The 11,752-nt window shown below is 42.7% G+C and overlaps 1 protein-coding gene across 1 annotated transcript in view; it reads left to right on the top strand.

Moving 5' to 3' along the window:
• The first annotated feature begins 795 nt into the window (after positions 1-795).
• The window catches only part of TCEANC2 (transcription elongation factor A N-terminal and central domain containing 2), a 33,459-nt gene continuing 22,502 nt past the window's right edge, over positions 796-11,752 (top strand). The window contains exons 1-2 of the mRNA XM_001492810.6: positions 796-930; positions 10,558-10,699. Coding sequence (XP_001492860.2) covers positions 829-930; positions 10,558-10,699 — 244 coding nt within the window. The 5' untranslated portion in view covers positions 796-828. The remainder of the gene's footprint in view (positions 931-10,557; positions 10,700-11,752) is intronic.

Raw genomic sequence — 11,752 nt, 5'->3', positions numbered from 1 at the left:
TCGCAGTGCACTGTGGGGAATGTGGTTTGCTGTTGCCCTGAGGCGCGCTGCCAGCGGGCGGAGCCCCTTCGGAGCCCTGGAAGGAGTGTTCGTTTACTTCTGACCCCCGCGGTTTGGGCTTGGGGCTTCCGAGGCTGCGCTCTGGAGGGGCCCAGCTGCTGCCTGGGCTGCTTTTCCTGGTGGGTCTCACGTCAGACCGTTAAGTTCCCCTTCCTGGGCTCCTGAGTGCCGAGGGCAGGGGAGGATAGTGTTTCCTTTTGCTCGGGGATCCAGAGCACGACAGTCGTGGTTAGGGTCCTCTCACCGCCGAGCAGTTGTTTCCGGAGGTGGCTGCTTGTTGTGAGGACCTGCTGGGATCTGGAGGTGGTGGTTGGTTGCGAGTTCCCAGGGGAACCCGTGGGATCGTGTCAATGGCAGGGTAGTTGTCAAGAGAGCTTGATGGAACCCAGTGGAACCCTAACTCTGCCAGAACCCAGCCTAAGCTGGAAGAGGTCTCAGTCGTCACCAGGCTCAGTGCCTGCCCCTTATGGAACCCCCTCCACGGCGTGCGCTTGTGGAAGCCGGGTACTTGTACTTCCTGACACAGGAAGTCGGCCGATCATTGTACACTGTTTCGGTTCTTAGATGTTTCTTTTTCAGCACGTAATCTTCCTGTAAATTCCACCCAAGAGTCCTGATAATTCAAGCATGCTTCCAGAGTGTGTAGAACCCGGTTGCATCACTGTAGGGAACACACATCACAGCAGGTTTGATGGAGTTTTAGAATCTGCCCTCTTTCTTGAGCAGAACACGCGGCAAGCCCGTGAAGGTAGTTGGAGCCCCCTAGAAATGGATAAATTCGTCATTCGAACGCCTAGAATCCAGAATAGTCCTCAGAAGAAAGATCCTGGAGGAAAGATTTACAAGCAGGCCACGATTGAATCTCTGAAGGTGAGAGGGGATCTGGGACCAAAGAAAATGTGTAAAGGACCGTGGGAGCCAGGTGGTGCGGAGGAGTTCTACTGTGGAAGGCCTGTGAATTATCTCCTGCTGTGCGTCCTCCCCAGTGTTCCTAACCACTCTGATTCGTTTCCCCCATACCCTGTACAGACTTGTAATTATCAATTCCCACACCTCCTCTATGCTCTTCTAGTTACTTCGGCTTTATGGTATGATTTGCTAGCTGGTAGGGCAGGCCCCTTTCATCATCCCTTAACAGAATTTTCTTGTCTGTTAGGAATGTTCCAGAACCGAAAACGATTCTGTGTACCCTGTACATCCTCAGTAAGTCTGGGGGATCCTGTCCTCTCTTATCTTCCTGGCCAGAACCAGTATCACATGGCCTCCATTGCCACAACTGAGCCTGCGAAAGAGCCTGTTCTGATGGACCCTTTGCAGCCTGGCACTCAGTCTGGTTTTGATTTCCATTAGCAGGGAAGAGGCAAGGAATAGGTACAGGGTAGACGACAACGATGAAGCAGTGACCACAGGTACCCAATTAACGGTGAAGTAATTATTACTTCACTAAAAACAAAGAACTGCTTATAGTCAATTCCCTTTGTTTTCTTGAACCTCTCCTTCTCCATTTCTGGCTTTTTCTTTTTGGTTTTCTTTATTTGTTCCTCTTCCTCCACTAGACTCCTAATGCTTTGTTCCGCAGAGTTTTGTCACATTTTATGTATTTGGCCAGGGTGACGGTATTCCTCCTAAGGCTTGCCATGCTGATGACTGCCCAACTCACACCTCCAGACTGGATGTCTGGGGTGAGAGTGGGATCTGGGGATAGAGAAAATGTGCAAAGGCTGTGATAGCAAGCGGCCTTCTGAGTACTCTCCTTCTGTGCTCGGTTGGACTCCTCTCCTACATGTGCCACAGGCGACCCGACCCAGATAAGAACGTGGCGAAGGAGAGCGTGGACAGAAGTCCTGGGTTCTAGGCCCTGCCGCGCTATTGGGTGATCTTTACCAAGTCACTTCCTTCTCTGGGACCTCAGTTTGTCCTCATCTGTAAAATGTGGGGGTTGGACAATGTGTATCAGTGTTTTTTCAAAGGAGCACTATTGTCATTTGGGGCAAGTTAATTCTTCATCATTTGGAGCTGTCCTGTGAGTTCAAGAAGTTTATCGCCCCTGCCCCTCAGATACTAGATGCCAGTAGCATCTCCCATCGTGATAACTGAAAATGCCCTCACGTATTTTCAAGTAGCCCTTGGTTGAGACCTAGTGAACTCTAGGCGATCTTTAAAATCTCTCCTAATTTTGCAGTTCTGTGACTTCGTGGGACGCATTCAGGTTTTTCAGCTGTCTCTGTTTTGGCAGAGTATGGGTGGGTAATTGTAGAGAGCAGTGATTCTCAGTGAGGAAGGGCAGTGGGCAGCACCGTGATGTCAAACTGTCTGGAAGAAAGAGAGGAGAGTGGTAGTTGAGCTACTCATACACTCCCATACAGACACCCAGATCTAATATCCGTCCACCTGCCCCTTCTCCACTCTGCATCCCCACGTGTGCCCCAGTTGAGAATCACTGTCTGTGATGATGAGAATAAGTCACGGGAAGATTGTGGAATCAGAATAAACAACAGGTGTATGGAATAGCATTCCCATCAAATACATTAGCTTTTCTTCCAAACCTGTGCTTTATTCTTCTGTATTTACTCTTATATTCACTTACCAAGTAATTGGGACTAGAAACTCAGAAACCATCCTTAACCAACTGTCTCTCTTATATCCAGTTTTCAATTCTGCCTTCTAAAAATCCTTGCCATCACATCTCCCACTTTAAATTCAAAATCTTGTTATTTCTCACCTAGAGCAGTGCATGGTCTGTTAATTTGTCTCCCTGCCCTTGGCATCCCCTATCATTCTCCCCTCCACACTTAAGCCGGAGAAATATATCTTTGAAAAATAGAAAATCTACTCAGGTCACCTTTTGTCTAATCCTTCAGTGGTTTCTCATTACCTATCAATAAAGACATTTCTTTTTTTTTTTTTTAAAGATTTTTTTATTTTTTTCCTTTTTCTCCCCAAAGCCCCCAGGTACATAGTTGTACATTTTTAGTTGTGGGTCCTTCTAGTTGTGGCATGTGGGATGCCGCCTCAGCGTGGCTCAATGAGCTGTGCCATGTCGGCACCCAGGATTCGAACCGACGAAACACCGGGCCGCCTGCAGCGGAGCGCACGAACTTAACCACTCGGCCATGGGACTGGCCCCAAGACATTTCTTTACAGGGCACCCAAGGCCCTCTGTGACCTGGCACCTGCTTGCTTCATCCCCTGCTGCTCTAATTATTTATATTCCATCCAGTGTCAACCACTCACAGTTTCCCAGAGATGATGTGCTCTTTCATAGCTCTGTATCTTTGTGCGTGCTGTCCTGTTTGCTGTTTGTCCTGGAGGCAATATAGTGTAGTAATTAAGAACACAGACTCTGCAACCAAACTGCCTGTGTTAAAACCCCAGCTCTGCTGCTACTGCCTGTGTGACCTTGGGCAAGTTATTTAACCTCTCTGTGTCTTTCCTCATCTATAAAATGGGATTCATAATAATATCTGGTTTATAAAGTAGTTATGAAGTTTGAGTGAGTCAATATATGTAAAGTGCTTGGAACAGAGTGTGGCACATACTAAGTCCTATGCAAGTTCTGCTATTATCATCTACTGTATGAAATCCTCTTTGTCCCCCATGACCTAGTTCAAGAGTCTCCTCTACCAGGGGCCTTTCCTGACCGCCCTGCTCTGTGCCCCAGATACAGAGTCAGTCTAATCACTCCCTTCTCTCCCCCATCTCTGTATCTTAAACATGCGCCATCATTGCTCTTACTTGCGCTGTGTTGTAAGTGTCCCTTTACAGGCCTTTTTTCTGCTACACTTGGAGCTTCTTGAAAGACTATGTCTTACTGATTTGTGTCCCCAGTACCTGGCATAGGGCTTGGCATATAGAAGGCTGCAATACATTTTTCTGAAGACCAAGTGAACTAAAAGTCCAGAAGCCTTGGCATGGCGTGGGAGAGCCTTCCTGTCCTGCCCCAGTGAGCCTTCTCATCTCCTCCCTTGTAGCTCCCCATTCACAGGAGTGCGTTCCAGCCACACCCCGTTTCTTGCTGTTCTCTGTAGAAGCTCTTCTGTTTCATGTCTCTGGGGCTTTGACTTGATGCTGCTCCCTTTTTCCGGAAATCCTTTCTCTTCCATTTTCAGAGTGAATTCCTACTCATTTGTCAACCCACTCAAGTGTGACTTTCCCTGTGAATCCTAGATTATAAGTTTCATGAGTATAGGAACCTCGGGTATTTTGTTTACCTCTGTATCCTTGGGCTTATCACAGTGCTTGGCACATATTAAGTGGTCAATAAATATTTATTAAATAAGTGAATGTTGAAATGCTTTCTGGGTCCTTGGAGGGAGTTAACCCTTTCCTCTTCAGAACTCTCAGCACTTGGTTCAAATATCCATTGTGGCACTTACCCTACTGGATTGTAATTATCTGATTACCCGTAGTTTCCCCCAGTCTATTACGAACCCCTGAGGACTGGACTGCCACATCTTACTATGTTCTGATTCTGCTCCTAGACCTAACACAGTGCCTGCTACATTATAGGTGAAAATTTATTGAATAAGCAATAATCATCCCTATTTGGGATGCCCTTGCAGGGTCTGGACAGTAAACTATTCTACAAGTCTGGTTGTGAAACAGGTTTATGCCCAGTGCTATGCTAGATACTCCAGGGAACATAAGAGAAATGTAAGGGCAAAATATGAGCCTTCATGGGCCTTCCTAGTAGAGGATCATATTGTAAGAAACTAATAAGTAACGATACAAAATCGTATGTGATCCATTACAAAATTGTTGTTTGGACAGTGTGGGTTAAGAGTTAAGAGAGGAGAGAGCTCAGCCTCTGTTTTAGTGGGCAGAGCACCTTAAAAGGATGGAAAGATTTGGCTAAGTAGAAGGAAGTAGTGACATGACCATTCAATAAGTGGTACTCGCTGTTCTTTTTCCTTATGTATGCACACATGCTTGCTTTCATGTGTACACAGTGACAAATTAAAAACGAGTTAAGTGTGAATCCTAGAGTTAGCTAGGTCCACTCTCTGCCAAGTGACTTATTCCCACAAACCAGCATCACATTTTAATGCCATGAATCCGCTGAATGTTCAAGGCTCCCTGTCCTCATGAGTAACATCAAAAATAACAATATCTAACCTCCAGGGTTGTTATGAGGACTAAATAAATAAATGCATGTTGAAAGGACTGAGCAGTGTGCTTGGCATGTAGTAAAAACTGATAAATAGTTCCCTCTTTTCATATGTGGAAAAGGAGAGGCTTCTGTAGTAAAACTAGAGCTGAGAATCATGATGATGATGCTGCTGCTAATAATAACGATTGTTACTAACATTTACTGAGCCCATTTCTATGGGCCAGGAATTGTGCTAATGGCTATATGTATATTAACTCTTTAAATTCTAATAACAGCTCTCTGAAATGGATGCTTCTATCATTTATATTTTACAAATGGAGAATCTGAGGCACAGAGAGTTTAAGTACCTTGCTCAAGGTCATGCAGCTGTGAACGGCAGAGCTGGGATTTGAGCTAGACAGTCTAGTTCCACAGTCTGCCCCCTACAGGGTGAACTAAGAAAGTGGGGGTTTCTGAATGTCAAGCAGAGGAGGTATGAAAATCTTGGAATATTAGGACCATTGTACTTCTGTTATCAGTATATTACAAGTAATTTTGCCATGGCCTTATCACATTCAGTAAAAGTGATACTCAATAGAGCTCATATAGTGTACATTTGAATGGCAAAGGTTAATTTGGTTAATCTCTTCTAATTCCCTTGAGGGAAACTGATATCTTGGGTTGGTTGCAATGGGAGATTTTTTTTTTTATTAAAAGATTCTGTACTATGCTAATTCTTTTAGTTTCAGCACTTTAGAATGCTCCATAAACCTTTTCTCCCTTGGTAGGATTGACTAGCCAATGTCTTATCCCTTGCCCTCACCAGTGGAATGGTGCCCACATGATTGCTTATGAGCGAATCATTTTCCCTAATTGGTTTTGTCAAGCCTGGTGTTTCAGCCATCCACAACTGTAACACCAGATGGTAGACTGGAGAGCACATCCTCTTTGTGGAGATTACTGTTCCACTACTCATTTTTGCTTTCCCATTGATATTTCATATCCACTTCCCTTGGTCCTCTAAATAACTCAGATAAGAACTTGAAATACCTGTTTTGGGGCCCATATTTGGACAGAAATAAGGAAACATTCTTTGATGTACATGGAATTCTTCTGCTCTGGAACTGATTGCTATATTTTTCTATTTCTGCTCTAAAATTTCAGATCTGAAAACTGAACTGTACTTAGTTCTTGAGGGTAGAAATGGCTTTGTTCAATTACACCTACTGTGCACTGAGGATAGAGAGACAAATGGGAAATTGTTCCTGCCCTCAAGTTGCTCATAGTCTAGTGGGAAGACAGCCTTGAGATAAGTATACACAGAAAGTGCAGATGCAGTAGTAGAAGTCTATACAGATTACAGGGGGACCCAAAAGGGGGTGTGGTCAAATATGGTAGGAGAGAGGCAAGAAAGGCTTCGTAGAGGAGGTGATGCTGGAAGAGAGTCTTAAAAAATAAGTAGGTGTTTATCTTGTGGTTGGGGCAAAGAAAGAGCATCTCAGGCAGAGATCGTGAAGAACTGTGATGCATTTAGGCAGCTTCAAGTAGTTTTGGGTATCTGGAGCAAATGATGAGACTGAAAAGGGTGTCAGGAGCCAAGTCGTGTAAGGCCTTTTATGCCGTGCTGCAGAGTTTGGGCTTCTGTAGTTCCAGATGCTGGAATGATCTGATTTGGAACCCCTAACCTCATTCCAACTAGGTAGAAATGCTGGATAAAAAGTCTCCAATACAGAGCTGAGCTTGAAAGCAAGAAAGAGAAATCCTCAGGTGCCATAGTAAGAGAGGAAATCCAAACCCAGAGCTATAAGCAGGAGCTGAAGCTGAATGGTTCTATGGGAACCAGATACAGTGCTTAGGGTTTGGGATTTTAGGGCCAGTGTGGGCACTTCAGGCCTCAGGCTAATAACCCCCCTATGAAGCTGGGAGCCAAAACAGGAATACTGTGCTTGTGAAAAAGGAGCTAGAAAAATACCATCAACTAGTCCAAGGAAACAGCATGAAGATTGTAATCTTCTCAGGGTTTTGCATGGAAAATGAGTTGACTCTAATAAATTAGAAGTCCACATTTATTACTATGCATAGAGGTACATATATATATATAAATATAAATTTTCTTTTTAAATTCACAGTATTGGCAAAGCTGAAAAAATTGACATAAAAACTGGGTCGGGACTAGAGAAATCTGGAGACTTTGGCAAAGGCAAATGTGACATTTCCCTGTTAAGACACCTCACAACCTAGGGCACACAGGATTCTCGTGGAAGACAGTCTCCATTAAAGATGAGCTCATGGTCAAAAATTACAAGCTCTACAAGAAGATGAATTACCAGGAGGGAGAATGAGCAGATAGATATAAGTAATAGGATTTCTACCCCAAACAGTAGAGATAAGAGAACAATCTGAAAGAGACCTTAAATATGTTCAAAATGTTCACAGAGATAAAGCAGGAATAGAAACTATAAGAAAAGAACAGGATGGTATGAAGAGAAAACAGGACAGCTTTAGAGGAAAAAACAAAAAGAGAACTTGTCCAATGAGAAAATGTATTTGTTGATGCAGAAACACATTGAACGGGTTAAAAGTAGACAAACCATAGCTACAGAGAGAAGTAGTGAATTGGAAGCTGGATGTGAGGAAATCACTTAGAATGCATCACAGAGAAATAAAGAGAAACATGAAAGAGTAGTTAAGAGACATTAAGGATGGACAAAGAAGCCACGTGTATTTCTAATACGGGTTTCTGAATAGAGGCTCTAGAGGAGAATAGTGGTATAGATTTCATTGCGCATACATCTTAAAAATTGTTATGGTGAACACTAAAGTGATAGAACTTGAATGTATGACTTCCAAACCATAAAGAAAAAACAAAGCTAAAGAAAACTCAGGCTGTTAAACAGAAAGTAAGAAAGGAGAATAAAAAGAAGCAAAAAAAAAAGTATTTCCAGTTATATTAGTAATCATAAAAAATGCAAATTGATTAAACATGCCTTTTAAAAGATAGAAATTCTCAGATTGAATGGGAGAGGGAGTGCAAAATAAAGCAGCCATAGGCTATTTAAAGCATAATGACCCAGAATAGTTGAAAGTAAAGGGATGGAAGACAATATATGAATATGTCATAGGCAGGAGTTCATTGAAGCAATGTTTATAACTGAAAAAATATTGAGGTAGGGGAACCCTAAATATCCATTAGGGGAATTGATTTAAAAATTCTAAGACTTCTGTATATAAAAATAATGGAATACTATCCAATACTATTGTAGTGGATGAACTGGGTTTGTACATATCAGTATGAATAAATTAAGAAAACATATTGAGTGTAAAAAGCAAGTTGCAAATGATATGATATTTATAATTTACACCCTCTTCCAATTGAAAATATCCCCTTACCTGGGTTCATTTATTTATTTTTCATACCATTTAACATTAATAATACTGTTTGGTATTGTAACAGATCATAAAAAAACACTTTGTCTCAATTTTGGCTAAGGCCGCTAAAGGCTGGGAATAAAGCAATAGGTATCAAATGCTCCTGAGATTCTCGATGATCTGTCAGAACTTGTGAGGGCAGTGCATGAAAGACCCGTTGAGGAATCCCGAACCTATTACTTACCTTAGGCTATAAAGAAGGGTGAAGTTAAAGGAAGAGAGGAGAGAGAATTCCTTTGGATAAGGTGGCAGGGCTAGTATTTTCACTTGGAGAATGTGACCTCAGTTCCTGGAGTTGGTGGACAGAGAGACCAGACCTGTGCCTGGAAAAGTCTAAAAACAGAAAGAGTAGCCGACGGATGCCAGGAGGAGAAGTAGCTGCATGAGGAAGACAGTTACCCTCAGAATTTTTCAGGGCAGAGATGTGGGCATATCGGAGAAAATGCTGGCTGGTCTGGAGTTGAGTTGAAGGGGCTAGATTCACTAGGATCCTTGGAAGGGTAACCGGACCCCTGCAGAGAGAGTCTGTGTGAAGTGGGTTGCGGAAAACCTTAGTGTGGACTTGTCAGCAGCTGGCTGGAAGAGGCACTGCCCACGTTCTGGGAACTGCAGGTGAGATCTCAACAGTGGGAGCTCTCCAAGGAACAGAAAAGCAACTCATGAGAGAAAAGGAGTCGACTTTACATATCTGCCAAGTCTAGAGAGCACTCAAACCCGATTTGTATAGTATCACAACAGAAGGTGAGGCTTTTCCTGTCCCTTACCTTGCCGTCTTTTCCCAGCTTCCAACCTGGCAGGGTCAGGGACCAAAGCAAACAAGCAGATGGGGGAGGATGAGAAGCAAAGATGAGGAAATGGAGGAATCAGACATCTACCCCCTTCTCGTACCAGGGGCTGCTAGGCTGGAAGCAGACCCCAGCGAGGGGAGGGGGTTGAGACTTTTTTTTTGGTTACTTTTTATTGAACTATCTCATGCATATAGAAAAGTGGACAAATCACGAGTGTACATCTTGACAGATTTTCACGGAGTGAACGTACCTGTGTCACCAGTATCCATATCAAGAAATAGAACATTACCAGAATCCCAGAAGCCCCCTGTGCCCCATTCCAGTCCCTAACCGGGCCGTCCTCCCCAGGGTAATAATCATCCAAGACAAGATTTTGTAATTATAAAAGCAACTTTATTATTTTGTTTCCCAGTTTACTTTTTAAAAAAATTCTTAATTGAAGTAATTTCAAAACTACAAAAAAAGTTACAACACAGTACAAAGAGCTTCTCCATCCCCTTCACCCGGATTCCTTAATTGTTAACATTTTACCCTTAATGGAAAGATGCGTATCAACTTTAAGATGGTAAATTCTTCTAGGAATGGGAGAGGGAGAGTTTGGTGAAGGGTGTAAGGCGACAAACTTTACAGTGTTTTGTTATTTTATGTGAAATGGCAAAATGTTAACTTCTTTCTGTTTTAAATAGTGAGTTACTCTGTACCTTTTGACGTGTTTGAATTTTTAAAAAATTCTTCAAACAGGAAAGAGTTTGAGTTTTATCATCTAGGAACTGGGGAGCTGGCGAAGTCTGCCTTTTGTTGTGAACATAAATGTCTTTATGACTTCCCTCCTCTCCGTCCTCGCCTATGCATTAAGACACTTAAGTGAGCTATAGGGTTGATTCACCTCGGTATCATTTTTCTTCTCTTCTTATCCTTGTTGCCTCTCACTGCTAAGTGCCCAGTGGTGTCTGACATGGTAAGATTAAAACTTGCACTTTTCCTAATAGACGTAACTCTCTTCTGATTTGCAGTAAGCAGGATCTGCTTTTAAGCAATTACCCATCATTTGGGGCTATCACACACACTGTGCTTTGGTTCAGGTCATAATCAATAATTCATATGTCAATAGGAGCCCCATTAGCTCAGGTGGAGGCAGAGGTCTTTCTAATGAAAATGTTCCATTTTCCAAATGACTTTTGTTTTTCCCAGAGAGTTGTGGTTATCGAAGACATAAAAAGATGGAAAACTATGTTGGAGCTTCCTGATCAAAGCAAAGAAAATCTAGTTGAAGCCTTACGAGAATTAAAGAAGAAAATACCCTCCAGGGAAGTGTTAAAATCAACCAGGATAGGTATGTTGCTTCTGAATTTTATACAAAGTGCTTATACTTTTGTCTCCTTCCTTCTTCCATCTTTCCCTCCCTCAAACATTAAGTTGTCTGTCATGTCAGTGATCTCAAAGTACCTGTGGTGGAGGACCATTGTTTAAAAAATTCTCCATTGGTTGCTGACCAGTACTTTCATAATATGTAATAAAAATTACCAGAAAAATGAAATTAAAATATATGAAATACAAGCCCCACTTTTTTTTTATTAGATTCGACAGATATAGAATTACTCTGTCAAATTGCTATAAAAGTTTCCAAATGCTTACTTCAGTTTCTGTACTTACATCATGAACTAGTAACCAGCAGTGATCTAGGGGTAACATTTTGAGTGTGCTTGATGCTGGGTGTGCAGAAATGAATAAGATTTGGGTTGTGACCTCAAGGAACTTAGGGTTTGGTGAAGACACAAACATGTAGGCAATTGAGAGCAGTTAAAATTTTATAGGTTATAAATAAAAACATATAAATAATGTTCTGGGTATCATTTTGATCTGTACAAGGAATATGCCAGCACAAAGGACAGAGCAGGCACTTACATCTGGGAAATTCAGAAAAGGCTTTATAGGAGAGGACGTTTCAGTTAAATCTTGAAAGAGACTTGGCTTTTCTGTCCTGAGTGGAAATAACTTGCTAAGTGTGGTTTATAAAAACAACGTGATAGCAGCGTTTGCCACTCCATCATTTATTATGGCATTGGAGATATTTAAAAGGTAAGTCAGGGACTACGTTGAATTGCCATTTTAGTACAGTACAACTGTGAATAGTATGCAAGGAAGGGCCAACATGTGTTCCTCAGGCTGCTCCCAGCTCCCCAGGGAGTCCAGGGTAGTCATTCACAGCTGGTGTTCTTGCCCTCGCTAGTGCAGCCATTGCCTTCTCTGCCTCCCCTTGACCTCTCGTTCATGAGAAGCAGGAGAGAGAGCAGCTTCACACTGGCGCTAACAGCTGGCAAGAGCTGTGTGAAATCCCCAGAGGGCCCCCCAAGAGTTTTGAGAGTTGCACCCCTGTAATATAAAC

This window comes from Equus caballus, chromosome 2 (genome assembly GCF_041296265.1).
Source record: "Equus caballus isolate H_3958 breed thoroughbred chromosome 2, TB-T2T, whole genome shotgun sequence".
Lineage (NCBI taxonomy): Eukaryota > Metazoa > Chordata > Mammalia > Perissodactyla > Equidae > Equus > Equus caballus.
Note: the sequence above shows the minus strand (reverse complement) of the source record. Positions and strands in the feature narration are given on the sequence as shown.